General features: G+C 50.9%; 6 protein-coding genes across 7 annotated transcripts; 3 read left to right on the top strand and 3 right to left on the bottom strand.

Annotated features, from left to right (window-relative positions):
• Positions 1 to 71: 71 nt before the first annotated feature.
• On the bottom strand, positions 72 to 5,748 carry J3458_000205 (uncharacterized protein). Its single transcript, XM_066116006.1, has 3 exons — positions 2,131 to 5,748; positions 1,428 to 2,079; positions 72 to 1,354 (listed from the first exon to the last, which is right to left on the bottom strand). The coding sequence occupies exons 1-3, from the start codon at positions 3,503 to 3,505 to the stop codon at positions 763 to 765; spliced, it is 2,619 nt and encodes an 872-aa protein (XP_065977887.1). The 5' UTR covers positions 3,506 to 5,748; the 3' UTR covers positions 72 to 762.
• A 1,901-nt stretch (positions 5,749 to 7,649) lies between these two features.
• Positions 7,650 to 7,994, bottom strand: J3458_000204 (uncharacterized protein; the record flags this gene model as incomplete). The annotated part of the gene is made up of 1 exon (XM_066116005.1): positions 7,650 to 7,994. One exon carries the CDS (start codon positions 7,992 to 7,994, stop codon positions 7,650 to 7,652), a length of 345 nt encoding a protein of 114 aa, XP_065977886.1.
• A 2,359-nt stretch (positions 7,995 to 10,353) lies between these two features.
• J3458_000203 (uncharacterized protein) lies at positions 10,354 to 11,652 on the bottom strand. Of its 2 annotated transcripts, XM_007813820.2 has the most exons (2): positions 10,674 to 11,652; positions 10,354 to 10,576 (listed from the first exon to the last, which is right to left on the bottom strand). In XM_007813820.2, the coding sequence occupies exons 1-2, from the start codon at positions 11,256 to 11,258 to the stop codon at positions 10,466 to 10,468; spliced, it is 696 nt and encodes a 231-aa protein (XP_007812011.2). In that variant the 5' UTR covers positions 11,259 to 11,652; the 3' UTR covers positions 10,354 to 10,465. The 2 variants fall into 2 exon arrangements, with proteins under 2 accessions (XP_007812011.2, XP_065977885.1); XM_066116004.1 differs by having other exon boundaries at positions 10,354 to 11,652.
• A 314-nt stretch (positions 11,653 to 11,966) lies between these two features.
• On the top strand, positions 11,967 to 12,767 carry J3458_000202 (uncharacterized protein; the record flags this gene model as incomplete). The annotated part of the gene is made up of 2 exons (XM_007813819.1): positions 11,967 to 12,181; positions 12,245 to 12,767. The coding sequence occupies 2 exons, from the start codon at positions 11,967 to 11,969 to the stop codon at positions 12,765 to 12,767; spliced, it is 738 nt and encodes a 245-aa protein (XP_007812010.1).
• A 2,571-nt stretch (positions 12,768 to 15,338) lies between these two features.
• J3458_000201 (uncharacterized protein) lies at positions 15,339 to 15,926 on the top strand (the record flags this gene model as incomplete). The annotated part of the gene is made up of 1 exon (XM_066116003.1): positions 15,339 to 15,926. The coding sequence occupies one exon, from the start codon at positions 15,339 to 15,341 to the stop codon at positions 15,924 to 15,926; it is 588 nt and encodes a 195-aa protein (XP_065977884.1).
• Positions 15,927 to 19,698: 3,772 nt separating this feature from the next.
• On the top strand, positions 19,699 to 22,923 carry J3458_000200 (uncharacterized protein; the record flags this gene model as incomplete). The annotated part of the gene is made up of 7 exons (XM_066116002.1): positions 19,699 to 20,133; positions 20,219 to 20,274; positions 20,611 to 21,091; positions 21,284 to 21,611; positions 21,698 to 21,907; positions 21,969 to 22,169; positions 22,247 to 22,923. 7 exons carry the CDS (start codon positions 19,699 to 19,701, stop codon positions 22,921 to 22,923), a joined length of 2,388 nt encoding a protein of 795 aa, XP_065977883.1.
• Between the last annotated feature and the right edge of the window lie 47 nt (positions 22,924 to 22,970).

Genomic DNA, 22,970 nt, shown 5'->3' with positions numbered 1-22,970 from the left:
GTCCAGGCAGCGTCTGACAGCTGGCAATGATCGCAACTCACACCACAATATTGGAAAAGGGAGACACTTTATACCAAGTAGTTGAACTAACATGAATGAATGTTTCCAGAGCGGACAGGGAAGTAACTAAACTGAAACGCCTTTCAATTTGTATGTACTCATAAATCATTGAAGTTGCTCTTAAGTTCTAAAACAAGCCCAAAAGCCACCTAATGCCCAGGAACCACGGTAGCAGAATAACAAAATATGATGTAACAAAAACTTGGAAGAGGACGGAAAAGAGTAAATCAAGAACAAGCATATCGCCCAAGGAGCCCAAAATTCGTTCGTACATGACCTCCGCCTTACCCAAGTCATGTCTGTCCCCTATTCGTTGCATATTAGTTACAGCGTGAGTCACCCTTTTTTTGTTTTTACTCAAGCATCTTTCTGTCTATGTCCGAACCTCAGCCTCTCTGGTGCGTGCAAGCAAGGAACCGTTGCCTTTTCTCTCTCCGGGCCATTGTTCCCCTGTCTTTCTTGATATAAACGCCAAATATCACATTCCCAGAATACTGTAAAAAGGAAAATAAAAAAAGCGGCCTAGTAAACTTGATGAAAAAGAAAATGTGGCAACTGTAAACAAGAGAATTGACCGCACAATTCAGCCAGCTACAATTCCTGAGCACTCTTGGCGATCAGCTGCCACCAGTGGTGCCTGTGTGCGTAATATATTCCTTGCCATTGCTTCCTTTTGTTTCCCTTTTGTTCGGTGAGCAATGATCAATGGGTGTTGAGGGAGAGACCCTGGAACGCGGTGTTCCAGTCGTTTTGTGCAGTTATGGGTGACACGCCTGCTGCGTGTGGAGTTGGACTGGGGAGATTCTGCGCTCCGGGAAAGCGCTGGCGAAGGGACTGGAAGTCTCCTTGCTGGCCAAATCCAGTTGGGAATCCATCTGCACCTGGGGAGAGGCTTGGAGCGTATGGAGCAGACGTGCCGCGGGCATTACCAAATACACCACCTCCATACGCATAGTTGTTCGGTGGATATGCTGACGTTGGTGGAACATTTCGATCACTACCAAAGGGCTGCGCAAATGTTGGACGATATCCCCGGCCGAAAGCTTGTGGCTGCTGCTGGTCTTGGCCTTGAGGATTCTGACGTTTTTCGCCTCCGGAGGCACGCCCGACACCTACAGCACCAGGACCAATTCCACTTGGTGCCTGAATGCCTAGGGTTGGGCTGGCGAATGAAGCCGGGTTGATAGCAGACATCCAGATCCTGGTCTTGTAGATTTTGAAGAGGTCTGTAACGAGAGAATTGAAGTTGATGTAAGAGTCAGCGAAGTAGTAGAATGTAAGCTTCTTCCAGTCCCTGTAATTTATAGTTAGCAAGCCTTCTTCCGTGTAGCCTTTGCCTCCGAGGATGAGGGGTGTCCAGAACCCACATTTGAAATTCCGCATCAAGGATTTCCATATTGAGGCCGTGCTCCTTGACCTTTTGCATACAAACTCGTTTTGCCTTGGCTTCCTGACCTTCTTTATCGCGTAGAGCTTGCATCTCGTGATTCTGTGCAAGGCGCTTAATAAGTTTTGGTCGAAGCTCTCCGGCGTTTGGCTCTTGTAGATGATGTTGAGTGGGCGGTCCCATGCCGCCGACAGCGCTGCCCTGAAGGACACTAGATGATGCCATCAAACCTCCGCCAGAGCCCTCTTGAGCTGCAGCAGCCCCTTGTGAATACATCATGAGCCACTTGTAGTGCTCCTCAGCGTAGTGCTCTTTTAGCTCCTTGGCAGTTTGCCAGTCAACGTTGTCCATGGCGACTGTCCCTAAATCGGTGCCTCGATCTGCCTCGACAATGACCAGGTCACCAGGCTTGACTGTGAGGCCCGTACCCTCCTGAATGTAGAACACGTCGGCTCTGACACACTTGAACAGAACCACGTGAAGGAGTTGGTTGTGCCTGGGCTGCGCCATACCGAAAACATTGCGGTGAGGAGAAGGCGGACGGTTGGTGAAATGGTTCTGAAGACCAAAATGTGGTGCATAGGGATTGCTAAAAGGAGGCTGCATTGTGCTTGGCAAGCCGGCCAATATTTCTGTCGCTGAACTCAGTAATTGCTCGTGGGAGTCTAACAAGAGTGACTTACGGTTATTGATGTTTGCCATCCCAGTGCCATCTCCGAATCCAGCGGGGAACCCCTGGGAAGACTGTCCCTCGCCCGCCCCAGGAGCATCGAGAGCAGATACTGAATCAGCCATGGAGCTGACAGAGCCTTGTCGAGTTGGCATATTGGCAAATGAATGGCGTCGGCTCTGTGAGATATCTCCACTGAAGAGTCCCGGAGAGCTCGACCACAGGGCAGCCTTTTTAAGGTTCATGTTATCCGCTTTTCGGTTGTCCAGACCCAGGGGAGTGCGGAATGCATTCGCTCCGTATTCACTCATACGCCGACACGAGGCTCGCCTGCCCAGCGAATCGATTGAATCAGTAGCCTCGTCCAGTTCATCAACCGCAAAATCCGACTCTTCTGGGACAGTCTCATATCCATTTCCGAGAAAGGATGCACCAGTGGAGGCACGAGGCCGGATACGGGAGTTGTTATATTGTTGCTGGCGTAGCATTGCATTTTCGCGGGTGAGCATTTCGATAGTTTTGGATTCGGACATCTGGTGGAATGAGCCTTGAAGGGATTCAGACGTACTTTCATCATCATCATCTTCCACTTCTTTGACCTTTCCAAGCATTGAACCATCATTTGCCATCTCACTCAGCATGCTAGGTCGAGAAGGTCGGTGCTGTAGGGCCGGGTGACGTGCTCGCCCCAAGATAGCAGATGAGCTCATTCCACCTGGTGGTGCCGTCTCGGGGTCCATCTGGCCAACTGAATATGATTGAGATCGGTAAGTTTTGGGAGTGGGGTGTAACGGAATAGCAAATGGGATTTGGGAGTTAGACGTGGAATCTCGAGAGCTTGGAGAAACTTGGTTTAAACCAGAGTCTGATCCAAAGAAGGAATTACTGCCTGCCCCTGGTGGAATTATAGAGGTTGGCGACGGAAGAACTTCGCTTAGCCTTGACGACGCATCCTTTCGGTCGGCATTCCAAATGCCGGCCCCCCAAGAAAACGCTGATGAGTTGGCTGAGCGGCCAACTGAGGAGACTGAATGAGAACCCCAAGGGCCGCTGCCAGCCTCAGCTGATGGAGTGCTGGGATGTGACCCTGTTGGAGACATGGAACTGCTTGCAAACGAGCCTTTACGGGGTCGATTTAACGGCTGAGAGGTATCGTTGAGCCACGAGGATCGACGGACGGGCTTGTGAGTTTGAACAGGGGCAGCCTGAGATGCTTCGTTGCGGTGTTCTCCTTCGTCATCCGAGCTTGCTAGTGCCTCTGAGTCAGGAGTTGATGTCCGGGCCTGAACTTTTTCCAAGAGCAGACTCTGGGTTGTAGCTGCCCCAGGAGGAAACGATCCTTGGCCAAGTTTCGACGGGGTCCCAGATTTGACGGGGTTGGAGCTCATGATGTCTCACGTCCCACAGGATATGCACCCCAAATGTCCAAAACAGCACTATATCGCAATCCAAAAGCCGCCAGGCGAGATTTTGAACACGGGCAGGAAAGTGCGTATGTTATTGAGCGACAAACAATGAAGAAGCCTTTTGCCTTGTACAGTTAGCAAACATTCCCCAGATGTAGCATTTTTGTAAACAGCAAAAACATGTTGTTCCCTGACGAGTAACCCTTCTCAATCGCAAAAGTACCAGCGCCGACATAGACTTACATTGGTGCTGGGATGCAGGAAACTTACGTTGGCAATAACAATGAAACAAGAAAATCTTTGTTGTATCTAATGCGTGACAAGAAGCTCTAGGTCGTCAATGGTCTGATGAAATTCCGGACTCAGAAGCGTCTTGTCTTGAGACCAATTCCAGTGCAAACGGGTAGTGATGAGTTGTATCTATCGGCACCTCGATGTCGATGGAAGTAATACAGGTTGTCGTATGTCGTCAAGGAAGATTAAGAATGAGATGTAGAGGGTATACCAAATTCTAAACCAGTGCGAGTCTAACCCAGAGCCCAAAAAAGGAAAACAAATTCAAGAATAAGAATAAGTTCAAAATCCAGTGCAAAAGAGCGTACCCATTCGCAGCGGAGGATTTATTCGCAGGATATGATGCGTTTCGGTGCTGCGTGAAGTGTGGTCCTACTTGATGCCCATGGTGGGATGCCAGGAGGCACGCAGTAGAGGTGCGATGCGGCTCTAGCTGTCGCGAAAAGCAGCAGGTGTCGCTAGACTGTCAAGCCTGCCTCGAAATCACGAAGAGTCGACAACGACGATTGAGCACGGCCCAATAGCTTCCCGAGAAGACTTGAGGCTTTAGGTTTCCGGGCAGCAGAGACACGCGTACGGCTTCTGAAATTTTGCACGCGGTGGCAAGTGGCGAGCGGGAGATGGTGGAGAGGTATTGTCTGGGCCGCTAGCGAGACGTCCGCAGGGCTAATTCGGGATGAGAGGATTCTTCTCTAGAAAGAAGAGCAGACGGGAAAGGACAAGCGTCGTCGCGGGTCTGATGCTATCGTACTCGTGTTCGAAATGTATTGAAGTCTGAGCCAGAAATTGAGCGCCACAATTGAGCAGTACTCTCAAAGCTGGCAGGTGGTGATGATCCAGGTCAAGAGTGGAGGAAGTGGCAGGTGACCAGGTGACCAGAGCGCGAGACACTTGTACAGCTAGGCGTGCGCGGTCTGGTGCGCCTCAGTAGTCTAGAGTCAAAGAAGACTGTGTTATCTCTCTCTCTCTTTCTCTCAGTTTTTTCCCGCTCTTTCTTTCCCTTTCCTCCCTTTTTATCGGCTGCCTTCTTTTTTTCTAGACCGCGTGCGAAATCTCTCACGACACCAATGTTTGCAGAGCCCTTATCGACAACAGAATTGGCTGCTTGTGAGATGATGGGCTTCAAGTCACAGTAAGTTTGGAGCTATTGCTGAGCTTCTGGGCAAAGCCTCAGAACCACGGACAGGAAATGCCAGTCCCTAACAGGTACCTGGGGGAGGCGCAAGAGCAAAGTCGTACCTGGCTACACGGTGCAACTTGGCTCTCCGCCTGGCGATGTGAGCGATGTGTTGGAGAAGGTGTGAAGTAGGCCCTTTGCGATGGTCGCAGCGTGAGGCCTTGGTCCTAGAACCAGGTGGTGTGTTTGAATGTGGCGTGGGGTCTCGTGTGTTGGCAGGCTTCCCGGTGAGCCTTTGTGTCCTTTGCGCGGTAACCTGGCAACCTTGTAAGTCTTGTAGTCTCGCAGTCTCGCAGTCTCGTAGTCTTGCCGTGTCTGACAAAGAAGCAACAGCAGCTTGACGAGAGCAGGTAGGCTGAGTCGGGGAGCTTGGCGATCCGGTAAGACTGGCCGCTACGGAGGGCGAAAGCTCAAATGCGCACGCGGGTGGGAAGAAGGGGGGCCTCTGGTGCGGCTGGTGCTGGTTGCTGGGTGCTGGTGTAGGGTCGATCAAGTATCGTATACTCCGTAATAGTCAGGGTGTCCCTCCGTAGTTACATATGGAGGGGCGCTTCGGCGTCTTGCTCAGCGTTGGTTGGGTGATTCTGGTTCGAGGCACGATCGGATGGGACCAACGGCTTGCGAACACCACCGCTGGAGCACCAGGCAAATGCGATCAGAATGATCAATGCAAGCAGGTGAGCTGCAACTGTGAGCTGGCCAACAGCACCAGTGGGATAGCAGGGTATGATATGCTTTTCGGAGCTGTCCTAAGAGGGGGATGCAATATGTATCTGGAGGCACCAACTTAGACGACGGGCCCTGCAAGTGGCCAGGAAATTAAGACGAGGAAAAGGAGACATGGGACGTGGGACGTGGGACGTGGGGAGGGGGGCGCCAGGCAAGGCAAGGCATTGACATGGCATGGCATGGCATGGTATGGGAGGCGGACGGGACAGGTATTAGTTAGACAGATGCAGACGCGGGGGAGGCTGTCCCAAATGGTCAAGCTCGACGGCGGCGCTACGATGCCGTCCGCGAGGGTGGGGATGGAATACGTACCCAGTACTGGGTACTCTCCATTCTTTAGGAGATTCCTGCGCTAGCTCAATGTCAGTCCAGCAAAACATGCAACACTCACTCTGCCGAGTACACCAGACACATTGGAGAGTTCCTAGGTACTTGGCCGACAGTGTAGCAGTATGGGGCTCTCGCGGTGAATGTGGATGCTTGGGTGGTCCCAACCTAGAGTGTGGATGCAAATAGTAGAACTGTCAAACTGGACGTGGATCAGCCTCTCTTTCTGCTCTTCGAAGTTGACGACTGTTTGTCAACGAATCACCAGCATGAGGGCACGACGACGCACAAATGAAAATGGATTATGGGTGAAATGGTGGGCAGCCGCGGGAGGCCACTTCGACTTGAGCTATGCCGATGGCCAAGAAGCGACGAGTGCGGCACATATGGTAAAGCACATTGGGCCTGCAGCTTATATCCCGTGAATTGACGAGAGCACCTAGCCTTGCCGAGTTCCTGTCGTGCTTGGTGTACCTCTCTACGGAGTCTGGTGCGCAGTTGCACGCACAGTCCCCGGACACCTCTCTCTTCATCATGGCCGGCTGGATACTAGGAACTGGCACTGGGATTGAGAACCAGGTAGAATGGGAGCTGTGCTGTTAAATCTCACCGTCAACAAGTTCCATCTCTTTGACGAATCCCAGGACTTGGCATCGGGTCAAGGCAGAGAGACTGGTGTGGATATGGAGGAAATGTGGCGCTGGCAAGTGGATGTCAGGGGACCATCCCACCCCCAGCTTGAAGGTTCTCGTCCTTGCGTTCTCAACCCATGTCTCCATGTCTGCAAAGCCACTCGGAGCTCAATTGGTGGCTTGCAACTGAACGCCCCCAGCTCGCAGGACAGCCTTGGAGGCGCTTGGCCAAGCGCACATGCAGCGGATTGGCTTCTGGGGTTACCTTTGGCCTGACTTGCCTGGGGTATGGAGCCATGCTCGTTTTACCTTGTCTGTACCGTCAATCATGCCATTGTATATCACAGTGCGTGTTGTGTGTGGACTTGCGAGATTTGAGACGAGATTTCGGTTGAGGGTTGCAGCCTTGGACCCTCCTCTACTCATCCTACACACAAATCGCCCTCCTCCAACCTCTCCTCAAATTGTGCCATTGTATTGGCCAATGGCTAGTAGTTTTGGCAAGCTTGCAAAAACACGGCAACGAGCACGCTTTCTGTTCCATGTGTGCCAATCGGAACGTGTGCTACTCTGGTAGTCAGGTCGTAGCGCATGGGCGGTCAGGCAGTGTAGGTCTAGGGGCATTGCGGACGGGACATCGAACCAAGTGTACGCAAACAAGCGCCGTCTATGAGCATTTCTAGTAGTTAGAATCAAGGCAGTTAACTGCATTGATGACGGTACGGTCGGGGCAATCAATGGGTTTGCCTCGCGGTCCAGGATGTGAAGAACAACCAGTTGACATCTTATCCCGGGCAGCGCCTTCCCAGACTACGGAATACCCACGACGTACGTAGGCAGATACATAATAGCTAAGCACCTACAACATCGAAAGCCCACCAGACATGAATCTACATATTCTTGGCCTGTGTTTGAAGAGCTCTCTCACTGGGCTCTGTTCTGCCTCCACATTTTCTAGCACCCAACCTCAAACTTTTGGATACTCTCCGACGCTGCAATCATTCACTGGACCTCGCGCTTGCTTTTTACTAAGCAAAATTTGGTGATGTGTGAATTGCGAAAGCTCCCGCGAGACCCTTGGACTCCACACCAAGTACGCCAACACAGCAGTCTCTTTTCGCGTCAAAAATAGCTGCGCTATGAACCGAGCCGGATTATCACCGGGGCCGAAGTATGAAGGCGGCTGGGCTGAAATTGTGCTGCTTTCATCTGTCGTCGTGGGGCGGTAGCTTTCCCCCATGACAACTGCCCATGTTTTTAACAGCAACCCCCTCTCCTCTTGGTGGAGTGTGGCAAATCCATGTTCATCCATAGCACGAGACTGATTCCAAACTCTCCCGACACTTTCGTCATGGCTAGCATGAAAACATTGCTTGTATCGACATCCAGTGAATCCGGATCTGGCACGGAGTACTTGAACTCTGTTGTTCGTCAGCCACAAAGGATAAACAATGCCATCTGTGACAGGACCTGCTTGTCTGGAGCAATGTGCTGTGCTTATTCAGCTGTGGCATGCCGTGATGTAGACTATTATTGTGGTGTGCAGATAGATGATGGCTATGCGATCATGAATCTCATTCGCGGCAGACTTTACATGACCGTTAGTTTCTCGCTCCAGTTGGTTATTATTGAATGGGGCCCGTCTTTTAAGTTTGTTACGAGAAGGACACAACTTGCATATCACGCAGAATTTGTTCGACATCGCAATCAGATGGGGCATCATGACCCACAACAGCTTTACGTCTCCTTACAGCCCCTTTCCTTGGTCTCGGTAATTCACTTTCGTGGCCAAGGTTGGTCAAATGCAGTTGAATGCGTTGCCCAGGTGCGGCTGGATGAGTGCACACAACCATCGACGATCGCCCTGCATTGCTGAAGAGCTCGTTTGTAGAAGCTGACGGGAACTCGGGACGTTGCACAACGCCTGCCACGGGTCTCTGACTGGTATGCCATTGAACATTGAACCTCCATCTCGATATTGCGTACTCGACACGACGTCTTGCTGTACAGTATGGCCACACGTGCGGGTGATCTATCGGGTAATACATTGCTAAGCAAAATGGCGCGTATGGTGGTTGTTATCAGACGATTTTTGTATCCATAGAGAGAGCTGTGAGCACATTGATCTTTTGGGTGAGGACTCGATATGCACCATTTGCTCTGATGCGGTCCAACCTTGAACGACGTTGTGAGTACTGAGCTTCAACAACACCGGACTCCATGTCGAGGTTCAATGTTGCCACCCCGCAATTGACCAACTCCGCAACCCCGCTCGGTCTGGTGGCTTGAAGTCACCTGGTGTACTCTGTACTGCCCGTTGAGGTCAATTAGCGTCTATGGTCTGGGGCTTTGAGGAAGTGGGTGGGCATTGTCCTGCGAACTCTGGAAGCAAACTCATTTGATTCGTGCCGGTCTTGATTGGGGACTGAGAGTCTGCTAAGCACCAAGGGCCAGAGAACCGGCTCGGTGCCGTCGATTGCTGGTGACCAACCATAAAGGTCGTGGCCATTCGGCGAACCGCTCCGGTGTAGTTGCTACTATCCGCGTCAGAAGTCGCATCGGACTGGTTTTAAGGCCCGGCTCTGATATTGCGACTCGATCCTACGGTCACATCATTCATGAAAATCAACTCGGGAGTTCTGCCAGTCAGCAGAGGCAGATGCATAGTCGATCACTAGGTCAGTTTCGAGACGCAAGGACCGTGCCGTCAGGTATGACCATGTGACGAATTTGTTGGCTTGTTAGGTACCTGGTAGGTACGGAGGACCTGTCTCCGTTGACATGGGTATGGAACGACTTTTGAGCTGGGACATTCTGAGCTGGGACATTCTGAGCTGCGGAAGGTTGATTGCCGTGACGAGGGGCAATTTGCTCAGCAGTAGCCTTATCATTTGACAGCAACATAAGGGGGAGTCATGCTGGTGTGCCCGCTGCCTAGTACCTACCTAGGTACCTAGGTACTTAAGTAGTATCAGTATTTTTGAGCACCTGTTTGGTACATTTAGGTAGACACGCTTGACCGGCAGGGGCGAAAAAAAAAGGGTCCTTGATTTAAAAGCTAAATCAGGTACCAGCGTATGACCCAGGTTGCCACTATAAACAGTTATGTACTCCGTACGGAGGGACAACATTGAACTACCTACTCCGTGCATGTACCGAGTAGTAGGCAGATATCTTGATACAGACTGCAACATCGCTTGGCGCTATCCCTTGTCCAGGCCATTGAACCACCTTCTTAAGGGTCGGGTAATTTTAAAGGACCAACGAACGGGACTGTCGCATTACCCCGGATTTTCCAAAGCCACTCCTTCATACGCCTGGCACGTGCGGAACGGTACTTCCACACATAAAGGGGATCCAGAAAAAGCTAGCCGCAGCTTCTGAGCCGATAATCATGTCCGGTGGCAGCACAGTGACCCTATTCGGGGTTGGCTGCAACTGCGCGCACCTAGAGAACAACTGCCGCATGACTACGTGTATTTGCATCATGTACCCATGCATGTGCGCGCCATGTTATCGCAATTCACATTTGATATCAGGGAGTTGCATGGACGGGAAGCTTGCTTATCATGTGCAAAACAGGGTCGTGTCACGCGTCAAGTTGTCGTCAGCGACACACCACCACACCGCAAACACAGCATATGGAGGATATGATTACAGCTACTTCAAATGCAGTGTCATTATACATCCTATCGTAGTATATGTCTCCTTGTGTTGCCACTCGAGGCGAGTATGCTCTAATATACATGGGAAACCCTGTCTACAATCCCTACTCCTCCCTTGTCACTGTGCAGCCTTTTGGTGCTTTAGCTTCTCTTCAAACTTGGCAAACTCTTCCATGGCAATTTCTTCCTCTTGGTCCAGAATTTGATGGACGCCCTTTACTTCCTCGATCTGTGGGACAAAAAACAATGCATTAGCCATTAGCCATCTCGTATTGACCAGTAGAACCACCCATTAGGTAGACGGGGATCGGGGTAATACAACTCACGTAGTGCATCAACATGCCCTCAATGCCATTCTTGAGCGTAACCGTACTCGAATCACAGGTTCTACACGCCCCGCGCAGCTTTAACTTGACATAACCGTCATCAAATCCTCTGTACTCGATATCTCCGCCGTCCTCCTGGATAGCAGGTCTAATCCTCGTCTCTAATAGCTCCTTGATCATACCGACAACCTCGCTGTCATTTTCGTTGTATGCCAAGCTATCCTCTTCGATGTCCTCGTCACCTTCCTTGCGCTCGGCGACACTGACAATGGTCTCCCCTGAGGTAATTGCCTCGGTAATCAAGGCAAAGATCTCTGGCCGGATATGGGCCCAGTTCGCATCTCCTGCCTTGGTGACAGTAATGAAGTCTGCGCCATAGAAGACGGACGTGATGCCATCGATGTTCATGAGCTTGGCGGCAAGGGGGGACGGATACGGTGGTGAGATGGTCGATCGGGGGTTAAGGTATTCGATGAACGGAGTGTTGATCTCTTCGGGAACAACGCGGTGGTTGGGCAGGAACTTTAGAGCGTCTGGGTTCGGCGTGTTTTCTGTCTGGATAAAGATGCTCCGGGTGCCGCCCATGGCAAGGCCTGGTAGAGCGATGCGCCGGGGGACGACCGGCCGCGAGGATACATTGATGTGAAAACCTGGGCTTAGTAGAGAAGGTGATCTTCCTGCGGTGTGCGTGCTAAGCAGGCGTGTCCAGCGCGGCGAGGGTCGTGATGAGCGTAGGGCGCAGGGATATGATCCTCGGCGCGGCAGAGGATGGCAGCGCAGACATTTTGCGCCCGGGTTGAATTTGTTGGTTCCTGGCCCGAAGCAAAAGAGAAAATCTGTGTGACTTGGTATAAAATTAGGGGAAAAGGCAATGTAGTCGTGTCGAAGCAATGCGTATATGGCGGAAGGAAGAATTATTCATCGGGGATCGTCGAAAGCCGGTCGCCGACCGTTTGGTGAAGAAACTAATGACCTAATGGCCGATTCCGGCTACTCGCGACTCTTGCAGGCATTAGTAATTGCAGCTCCGTGACGCACCGAACAGACCTGCCCGTGGGTCCTGCCAGTTTTTCCTTCCGCCCCCAAATGCACAAACAGCTCAAGGGCCTCATGCCCCACCTGCTCTTGGTTTTTTTGCCTTCTCGCAAACTGATAAGACAATTCGTTTGGCCGATAACTGCCCCGTTTTTGAAATGCCGCCATAATTGCAAGTACTCTCTTCAAGGGTCCATCATCAGAATCTAGCTGCATCAACCCTTTGACCTCACAGATTCAGGTCATTCACAGCATAAGATGGAGCGAGTGCCATCTGTGGCCACTGAGCCACGTATCGAACCGTCAGAGGAAAGAACGCAGGACCCGCAAGCAGCTTCCAAAGCTAGCACCAACGAGAGCTCCCAGCTGCGTGCCCAGCCAACTGCTCGACAAGCTGCAAAAGGCGTCACCATCTGCGGAGTTTGTGAAAAGGTGGCATCAAAATACAAATGCCCTCGGTGCTACTTGCCGTAGTAAGAGCGTTCATTTCTCCAGCTGAATACGTGTCACGGGATACACTTCTAATCTCATCTCAGCTGCTCTGTTGCCTGCAACAAAATTCACAAAGAAAACCATCCTCCGGATCCCGAGCCACAGCTAATTGCGAAACCTGAAAGTCCACAGCCACCGATCAATAGGTCTCCTGTCACTCTGTCGGACCCCGCCAATCCCTTCCGCGCACTTGATACATCAGAGCACCTGCAACGGTTATTTCGCAAGTACCCAGGCCTCACACAGCAATTACTCGACATCCATGCCGCCACACAACCTCCGCAAGAAGCTCCCGATAAAAGAATACCAGCCTCACTCATGCAAGGTGTACCAAAGAAAAGCAATTGGAACCATGACATTGGCATCAAGAATGGCAAGGAAGCCCTGCGAAGAGCTCGTATGGCGGATGGCGAAGCAGGCGAAGGTATTCGAGAGTACACCGAGTTGATTTTGCATCTTATTAATGCACGGGATGACAAAGACAAGGTTACAGCAATGCTACAGCAGCAGGCGTCCCAGGAAGACACTAAGTTGATTGAACAATTGATGGCACAAGAAAGACGGTGAGACGTTAGTTGTCATGCGTGACAACTACACGGCCGAAGAAAAAGATGAAAATTTGAGTATGCATTATATTTGTCGTGTTCTCGTCCTAAGCCAGTGCTATTCCGGACTTGGAAGCACTGCTTGACATCATATCATATCACCATTGTACAAAAGGGTATGTAGCTTCTCTCCTCCCCAGTATTTCATATCAGAACTAGCGTTTAAATCGTGAAAAGAAAACGCTAATAGGAGACTTCGATGACAGATTGTGAGGTGACTTTTCATCTGTAGGGAATAGCGGTTTATCATCTTTGGAATGTCGTCCGAAGCTTCCCAAACGACCCCGTAGAATCCACCTGGATTCTAGTTTCCGCAACTTAGGTTGCGACTGTTGCGGAGTGTTAATGGCTTTCATGGCCTTTACCTCATCGCTTTGGGTCCAGTCGACTCTGTGTTCACCTGGAGCCCCAGTAGCGACAGGCTTTGTCGGTGAGAACAACGCACCAGCCAACTCGAAAATGTCTATGGGGGGAGCGTCATTCCGCCCTAAGATGCTGCCGGTGCTCCTCCTTCTGGAATCCTTCACTTGATCCCGGTCTTCTCTCGACCTCGAATTAGTATGAAATGAATTGCGATTGAACAAATTATGGGAAAACTCATCGGCTTCGAAAGTCGGCGGTAAGGGCTGATAGGCTTGATTTCGCTCATACTGCCGCTCCCGCATGCTCTGTGTTCTCCTCAGCGCCTTAGCTTGTTCGCAGGGCGGGGCTGTAGGGGTTTTTGTTCTCATTTCTCGACTACCATTCGGGCCGTCGAGATGAAATTTCACGGCGACTTTGGACAACTTGTGTACTGGACCCTTCTCGGTGGGGGGTTCAATCGTTGTAGTTAAGGTAAATTGAGAGGCTGCAACCTGAGGGACATGACGGTAACTAGGCGAATGCTTTTGTTCCTCCTCACCACCTTTTTTGCTTGAGCTGTTCGACTTTTTGGAACTTGGCCGGTATAACTTGTCTTTTGGTGGCGATTCAACTTGTTGTGCTGACTTTGTCTCAGACTTTGGTCTCGGTGAGGAGTCCAATTTGTCGCCATGTTTACCTGCTGGTGGCGTAATATCTTTGCTCTCATGCTGCTTGCAAGAAGGCGAAAGATGCAGCCAGTTGTCCAGCCTCAGCCCGGGCTCGCCGCTTTCTTTCCGAGTGTGCCTTTTGCTCTGCAAGCACAACAAACAGCCTTCTCGTCAACTCTTCGGCGTCGACAGGTTGAGACTGAACTAGCCTTGGCCTTGTTTTCGAAGATCTTTTGATTCCATTGTATTTCGACTTTCGCGGCTATCCTGTGATCGGTTGGGTAAACCATAGTGACCAGCATATTGGTGTTTAGCCCGTGCAATTGCCGGGGTTGGACGCCCGGATGAAGGTCGAACATAATCGAAGACGAAAACAACTATAGTCCAATATAGAAGATAAAAGTCAAAACTTCGAAATCCGTGTTTGCAAATCAGTCGCGCACACTGCGGAATATTATCGAGTATTAGAGGCGCCTCGTCCTAGAGCGATATATATAGACGCGGAAAAGGAACACTACTCTCAGTCTTTCCCTTTTGGGCGGCACTGCGATGCGGGATCCTTGAGGTGGATCGCCCTGCAGTTTACGGTTTACCTGAAGTTAAATGCCAGCTCGAGCTACGCACCGTCCTGACGATACTGCTATAGACTCAAGGCTGGTACAAATAACGCAGAACTGCAGGAAAACAAACAGGTCGCAAAGTTTAGTTCGAGACCGCTGTCGAACTGTGCATCCTTTCTGCCGAGACGGGAGGTACAAGGTATTAAGGCCCAAGGTCGCATTGTAAAATTCATGGTCCTTAGTACCACTCGCGGCCAAGGACACCAAGGGCGCCTCGAGCGCCGACACGATCCAGTTGAGTGGACTGAAAACACAGACTGGGGCGGATGCCAAGAATGGCATGGTCTTAGGCAGAGGCCGACTCCGAACCTGGTCTGCTACTCCATGTTCCGGGTGGGCGTGGACTGATGACACGCGATTAGGCGACCATGCCAATCCTGCATGCAAGGCGTAACGCTGAGCGGGACGTCATTTGGCCATTTCTTAACCCTTGCCTCCCTTCGCATTCTTCCTCTCTCCACCAACACGTCCTCAAGAGGGGAAATAGGCAAAGCAGCCACTGCGGGCCAAAGTTGCTTTGACGCTAAGAATGTGTTTGCTCAGGCCATGTCTTGAAGGCCAGTGCCCAGGAAAGTCAGGAGTGTCAAGCTTTTGAGGAGGTAGCAAGAGGAGCCTCTATCCAAGCTACTGAACTGGTTGGTCAGGGAGCTGTTGCTACGCACGGAAAACATTGAACGGTGAAGTGCCCACTGGTTCGGCAACATGTGGATATTTGGCTCTCCCCAGCCGTCCACCAATCGCTGGTGCAGACCTTAGACCTTGTCGACTAGCTCCCCGGTCCAGGCCCCGGACTCCAGGGCTGGTCGGTTCTGCAACCCGCTGCATAGCGAGTCGAATAAGGTCACTTAAGCATGAAAACAACAGGGCCTGTCTCTTCGTACTTCTGCCACACACACACATTGGATGGATGAAGCCAAGAAGCCCACCAAGAAGAGAGTGCTTTACCACGGCCTGCACTGCTACAGAAGAGGAGACAAAGAAGGGTGCCAGCATCATTTTCTTTGGTCAGAGCAAAGTGATTCAACCTCTTCGCCAAAACAGCAGGTGCCAATAATGATCGAGGGCATCGTACGTGTGCACCAGCTCTTCAGAACAAAAACCACACGTCAGGTTGCAGTGAGCCTGAACGAACCACGGTCCGCAAGAAGAACAAGATCTCATCCTCGGCACATCTACCGTCCCCATGTTTTTGTTGGTAAGTTGGGTGTCTGGTGTGGCTCAACATGTACATTGGACCGAGTCACAGGTGTAGATTACGGTGACGACGGTGGGTGTAAAAGGATCTACCCTCTTGCACTGCATGGTTTACCTGACCCAACATCTAAGATGGCGGATTCGAAATTAAAAGTCGAGAATCTCAGAATTGCAGATGAAGATGGCGTCGCTTATGGACAACGTCGACTAACCTTGAGGGACAGAATTGGGAAAGGGTTGCTTATTCAAAGTTTTCCAGTCCGCGCACAAAGCAAAGCTTCTAAGCGTACTGAGTAGGAGTACTAGACTCGGAACCTCTGGGGAACGCTGACAGCCGAGCAAAGAGTCAGACGTGTTTCATAGACGGCATGAGTATGAATAGTAGTCGCAATGTTCGTTTGTTTTTGTTGTTGTCTTGGCGACGGCATATACAGCTGTATAGCGTCCATTCTTTGCGCACATGCATGTGGCATGGACGGATGGTGCTGAGTCTTATTAGAGGGTTCGGCCGCTGCACAAGCGGCATATTCTCGTGGGGTTCGTGTAAATCTTCTATTGGCTATTGAATGTAAAGTGTGGGCAATTAGAAAGACAGATGAATAACTACATCCGGTTGGAGGGTGAATGATGTCTGGCCTCGCCGAGGTCTCCTAGTATCGCATAATGCAACCAGCTCTAGACACTCTCCAAAACGCCAAAGGCAAGTATCCCAATGTGTTTGCAGCCCGCCGCGTACTTCCTAACAGTACCAGAAGGTTATACATGTAATCCCTATTGTAAACAGGTGACAAGATCTTGAGCCCCGAGAGTCGTATGTCAAGATGGAGTGATATAGCAGTAGTAATGTGGTCCATGTCTATGAAGTGGTGTTGCGTAATGGTTTTGTCCCCTCAAACATCCGGTATAGCCGTCACCAGGACTATGAACACGGAGTAAATTTGACGTGTAGCGGCACAAAACCGTCCGTTTAGCATGGCAATGCTAATAGGATTGCCGATACATGATCCCAGTCATCTCACTCTGCTCCATTCGTGTGAATCAGGACCTAGCATGTGCGGCCTGGATGCAATGTGTGTGCAGTCAGTTGCGACATCTTGTTTTATTTGGCCAAAACATTATGGGGCCACGGGTAGACATTTGCACCTGAATTACTCGACTGGTGAGCCCGAGGATCCTGCTCAAGTATATATTGCATGCAGCAGCGGCGATGGCTCAGCTTTCCCGACCTGGTAATGTAAATGCCTTGATAAGTGATTGTTGGTTGATTTCATGACTCCTGGGCCAGGCCGTGGTGTAGGGCTCTTTGAAACATGCACTTGCTGGCTGTAGAAATTGGTTCATGTCGAAGTGTTGCGGGATGCAGCGACTTTGACGGCGTGAATGGCTATCTTTCTTGATCAACAATAACAGAACATGCAGAATACATGAGCAACTGGTAGCTTGAAGAGGCCTTTTGCCAGTTCTTCTTCAAATACCTGCAGTCTCCGGACTTGAATGGTTCTGTATCGGCCCAATTAGTTGGTGGGCTGGCTTTGTCGTGTCTGTAGGCTGACTGTGAACAATGTTGCGCATGAACGGTATGAACAAGGGAGAAGCTTAGAATCCGAAGACAGCATTGAAGGGTTACTTCTGCTTTTTGCAGCACGCCTATTCCTTATATTGGTCTCGTGTAAGCGGTCTTGGTAAGAAGGAATGTCAACGCTTGAAAATACATGGCCTTTGGGGGTTGCGGTCTCCTTAATTTGCCGATTTGATATAGTCTTCTGGGGCTTCTTATGCGAAGAGGCGGGCGGCATTGGACACAATCACCCTATAAATAAATCTATAAAGTTGCAGGACTTGGGAAATGGAGGAAATAAGCAGGGCCGTTGAAGCAGGGCTCGTATACGGGACACTACACAATTTTTACCCGGTCTTATGGATAATTACAAATTACAGTCTGTGGCAGAATACACTTGCCCAATAAGAAGCGTACATCAATATACTATTAGTATATTTTAGTATGGAGAGCGATTGCTAGTTACCTGGAGTAGTCAGATACATTTTGCCTCCCACTGTATACGCCGTGGACTTCATTCAGACCAATGTGCTAAATACCCTGCTGTCATTGCATTATTTGGCAAGGCGGTGATCAACATTTGAGCAAACATAAAATCTACTCTTAAATGGCTTCGATTGTGGTCTGAAATTTGTATAAAGAAGCCGCTGGCGCCGATTAACTCAACACGTCAGACATATTGCGATTGCCACTTACATCATGCATCTATACTAGCGGCGCGTGGGAATAACTTGATGCCAGGCCTCTGCAAATTCTTCTCGACTGGTCTATCTTGACTTAGATGATGGAGTTGGACTCGTCTACCTTACTTTAATAGAGCTACTCGTTGGGCTATTCGATTACTAGCGCTTAAGGCGCGCTCGGATAGGCAATTTTGTTGAGTCCAAGGCAAAATGCGAGTCGTGTATTCTGCAGAAGGCCAACCACAGACACGGGTACAGCCGTGCTGGTAGAAGTTGAGAATCGGCAGCCGCATATGCGAGATGCTGTGAGACGGGTCCATCGTAGAGGATGTGTGTCAACTTAAAGGCGAAGATTTGGGGGGGGTTCAGAGATTCAGCCATAAACGAATATTCTGTGAGAAGTACAGGAATCAGTGAAAAGAGCTGGTTCTTTTGAGAATGCCTGGATGCGCACGCCTCTGTGGTTGGAAGTTCCAAGATTGACTGGCTTGAACGTTTAACCAGACATTTATTTTTGACCAGAGGAGTCTCGCACCTGTCTTGGGAGTTCGGACAACCAACAGCCAGGCTATACTCCGTTCAGTTGGAGGCGAAGGGGATTTGACTTGGACTTGACGGTACCACCATGTTGAGCGTTATCATATACAACGGAGCATAATAGCAGCATAAACTTGGCTACGGAAGACTGTGTATTGCCAGAGACTATAACTCCACCGTGGGAGGCAAGATGGTCCTCGGTTAATTGGGAGAATTATGTGGCCTGACCCTGAGCTGACAGGAGGACACGGAAGGGCGCTGTCGGCTGTCAAGTTGTCAAGTTTGACGGGGTGGCCATGACGTGGGGATGTTCCATGCTCGATGCGGATCATGACGTGAAATGACACCACAGACCGACTTTTTATTAGGCTCGTGAGCCGGGTGGAACACTTTCTTCATCTCGCCAGAGACAGCCGGATGGGGAAGTTTGAGAGGCCTCTCTGGACGAAATCCATGGCGGAAAATGGCGCTGGCCAAGACGACTGCTATTAATAACAGCGTTTTCTGTTGGGTTTGTGTGCTCTGAGCGGAATCCTCCGTAGCCAACAGTTTTAGAGTTGAATTGCCAGTCCCACACACTCAGATGAGAGGACGTCTACTCGTTCATGCATGAACTCGGGCACAAGCTGCCCAAGGACTCTGTAGAAGATCTTTTTATAGCTGACGGGGAAGGCAACAGGATTTTGGACGACAAACCCCATACACCTTCTGCCTCATCTGTGCTCATGCTCAGACTGCGAAATTCGGCATCAACTCGGGGATATACAAACAAAGCATCAACGGCCATGGCAGAGAGCTTCGAACTCGGACGCCGTGCACCGCTGTGTTTTGTTGCGCCTGCAGTATTGTATTATTCCGTCGAGACTCGCTTGGACGACCCGAGGCTGCTGAACCAACATCGAGGGGCCCGCCAACGGCAATCTACCCATTTCTCAAGCATGGTCACACCATGAGGAAATTGATGAACATGCGGACGATGAAGACCATCACTCACTGATATTTCGCCAAGGGGCATCTCGACGGGTCCGTAACACGGTTTATTGAAGGTCAGTAACGGTGGTGATGCAGTCTTGCTGTTCTCGCCGCCTCGGGCTAAGCCTGCGTACGCCCATGCGCACTGCAGGCAATGCTCGAAAATTGAGCCGCACAATTGACCACATGCATTGACCATTGGCCTTGGACTGCCACGAGTCGCACCACGACTGCACCCGCCGCGCCATTGCCGGGGCAGTTGCGACGTGCATTTGATCTTCCGCATTCAATGTTCTGACACTTGATCATTTCCCCGGCGATGCGGCAACATCGTCAATTCTGTGCCCGGGCCAGATGCTTTCCTCCCACCTTCAACCGCACAGCTCTTTTTCTCAGTTGCCCGCCCAGCCAACCACCAGGCGAAGACTCAACATTGAACGATTTAAACCGAGCCGGAAGCCCCGAGAGTCCCGTTCGCACCCGCGGTCCTGTGGCTGTTTGGGAACGGCACGCACCATCTGACGGAGCATGCCATGCCCCGCTGCATCACCAAGTCCCCTCGGCTCAATTCGGTTGGTTATACGGATTACGGACGAGTTCTGCCATTGGCATCTTTGAACGCAGCAGCCAGCTTTATCCAGCTCCAAGTTGTGCAGAGCTGACGCTGTGCGTGCGCTTCGCCTATCAAGGTACGGGAGTACTTCTTACGTACCCCGTGCCTTTGCACCTTGCAGTCCGTCCAGCCAGCACCAGAGTCCGTCCACCAATCGATTATTCCCTGCATCACCAGAAAATCCCCAGGTTTTCCATTTGAATCATTTTCATTGACCAGCGTACAGCGTACAGAGTACAACCGTAACCGCCGAATCTCCTCCCAAAGGGGTGTGGATATTAAGTGAGTGGCTCTCGTCCAGGCCGGCCCTTAGTGTCTTCGTGGCTGTCATCGACTATTGAGGTTTTCCCCCAACGGGCGACGGATGGTCACAGACGGCAACTTGTCCAATAACTCCTCAGCTGGCGCATGCATCTGCTCCGTAGTTACTCCCGAGCTGGATACCTGTATCTGTGAAACTTGGGAGCTTCAGACACATCGTCTCCGACAGTGCCTCGCAACATTGCGGCTGCTTGCCAACCTCATGTCCCCGACCTCGTCGCCATCGCGCCGATAGGCTGCGACCGACAACCAACATTTGCATACAATGACTTCAAAAAGCTCTAACACTTTTAGTAGTCGGAAGAATCGTAGGGTATCTGACGATAGCCCCGCGTCCTTGTCCAAACGCTTCTCTGACGCTACGGCTTCGACCCGGTCGACCCTGTCCACGACGACGCCGACGACGGCCAATACCGGCCGTAGCAGCAAGCGACGACAATCTAGAACCACTACGCGAGACTCGTCTCAGACAGACGTCAGCAGCAGTGTCTTCTCTCGAAGCTCCAACTCGACCGGCCTGACCGCCGTCTCGAGCTCAGCAAGTGCTCTTTTCCCCGTCGAGACTGCTGGTGCGGGTGACCGCGACTCTTTCGTCTCCATCGTCGACGACCCTTTCTTTCAGCGCTTCGATCCCGCCAACACCGCCCACGCTGAGCGTGAGGCGTTCGACGAGGGCACCTCGGCCGAGCCACACAGCGATAGCGATGACAACAACGAGACTCAGCATTGGCCACCTCCTCGTCGAGAATCTTTGACTATTGGGCCCTCACAGTACTGGGTAAGAATAGATTCTGTCCTGTCTTCAATGTTGCCCCACTTTAGCTCTCAGATTCCTTTCAAGCCCCCGGCTCCCACCACGGGGCACACAGGGGTGGATGGGTGGTTGCAGCTTGGGTGCGAGATATCAAGAGAATGCCTTCGGTGTCTCAAAGAAGATAATGTGCTGATATCTGTGCTCCCTTCCCCGCAGTCACACCATCCCATTTCCGCAATGGAGAGTTACAACATTGCCATTATCGGCGCCGACGCTGTAGGCAAGTCAACTTTTGTCCAGCGCGTGCTACGTCTGTCTCGCCCGCCAGTGACAAACACCTCCAGCGCACGCCAGGTGGTTGATTCCGTTACCCACATGGTCACACTGGTCGAGCTGGATCTTGAACATTTCGAGCTCAGCCCATCCCAGCCAATGCAATGGCCGAAACAAATTAACGGTCACATCGTTCCGCGAATGGATGCAGCGCTTATCCTGTACGATGTTACGACGGAGGAGTCCATTCGCCAACTGCCTCAAACTGTCGGTAAGCGACATCCGTGCTTCGCTCAAGATGACTTGTGATATAGTTCAAAAAAATATCGGGGGACTAATGGTGTAATGTGGTCTTAGCCGCTCTTACCAACTCGGGTCTACCCGCTATCCTTGGAGCATGTAAATGTGATAGCCCAGAGGACGACTGGGAGGTAAATGCGGACGAGTTGGCAAATTATCACCTGTTTAAGTCTTGTGTCGGCCAATACAAAATTTCGATCGATCGACCCGACATTTCTCAGGCATGTCTACAGGCGGTGATTCGGGCAGCTGTCGCGCATAGACGTGGTGTGTTCCTTGTATCTTGCGGTCGTTTTAAAATACGTTTGTGCTCACCACTGGCCCGCAGATGAGAATAATGAAACAGTTTCGAGGAGACGAGCGCAGTCTGCAGCCAACCTGGAAGCACCCGATCCATCAGCTGGCCGGCCACTGAGCGAACACAGCAAACACAGTAGAGCGAGCTCAGACTTCTCCATCCTCCGAACGTTACCCAACCAGCAATCCGGCGAAAACTACCGTACGCAAGCATCAAGAAGTCCCCGGCCAGGTAAGCTGGCCTTTGATTCGGCATTTTTCCTGCTATAAATGATTTTCCAAAACAAGGGCAAACTAACGCTTTCATAGGATTTCGTACTGACAAATCTGGATCCGACTCTTTTCTCGATATTGATGAATCCGATTCCGAATCTCACGGATACTCAGATGATATTCCTATACTTCAGCGTAATGACGATGTCATTATCGAAAAGCAACCGAAGCTTACGGGCGTCACGTTTGAGGAATTGGTAGACCGATTACTAGCCCCCCGACTTTCAAGAGTGGACAACAATTTTTCCGATATATTCCTCTGTTTATATCGAAAGTTTGCTGCCCCAGGAGAACTCTTCTCGGCCATCCTCGTACGGTTAGACAAGGCTCGAGACGATAAAGCGGCGCATTATCTCACCAGAACAGCAACTCAACTACGGATTATTGAGGTTGTAGCGAAATGGGTTTCACTGTATCCTGGTGATTTTGCTCGTCTCACAACGCGGCGCAATCTCGAAGATTTTATCAAGCACTTATCGACAGAGCCAATATTTGCTATTGCTGCACAACAAATGCGACGCAACCTTTATTTCAACGTTATTGAAGATGATGACACGGGTTGGGCGAATTCGGACAATTCCAGTGACGAGATTGCGAGCAAAATTCTGTCCAAAGACATGGACGAACTTTCTGCGGGAATCGGCGCGTTACAATTTAACGGCGAACCGGATAGTTTGGGAGGCTCAAGGAACCCTTCCACAGGACAGAGGTAGCAGGACGGGCACCCAATTTCAGTTCAATTCATTTGAGGAATATGAAA

Source organism: Metarhizium acridum (assembly GCF_019434415.1).
Source record: "Metarhizium acridum strain ARSEF 324 chromosome Unknown scaffold_1, whole genome shotgun sequence".
Taxonomy (NCBI): domain Eukaryota; kingdom Fungi; phylum Ascomycota; class Sordariomycetes; order Hypocreales; family Clavicipitaceae; genus Metarhizium; species Metarhizium acridum.
The sequence above is the reverse complement of the archived record's forward strand: the minus strand, read 5'-3'. Positions and strand labels throughout refer to the sequence as shown.

Coding starts and splice junctions, on each gene's coding strand:
- J3458_000205 (XM_066116006.1), bottom strand. CDS start 3,505: ATGAGCTCCAACCCCGTCAAATCTGGGACCCCGTCGAAACTTGGCCAA. Junction 2,080..2,130: donor GATGGCAAACATCAATAACC/GTAAGTCACTCT, acceptor GTTCAGCGACAG/AAATATTGGCCGGCTTGCCA. Junction 1,355..1,427: donor CTTGATGCGGAATTTCAAAT/GTGGGTTCTGGA, acceptor TATAAATTACAG/GGACTGGAAGAAGCTTACAT.
- J3458_000203 (XM_007813820.2), bottom strand. CDS start 11,258: ATGGGCGGCACCCGGAGCATCTTTATCCAGACAGAAAACACGCCGAAC. Junction 10,577..10,673: donor AGGGCATGTTGATGCACTAC/GTGAGTTGTATT, acceptor TTTGTCCCACAG/ATCGAGGAAGTAAAGGGCGT.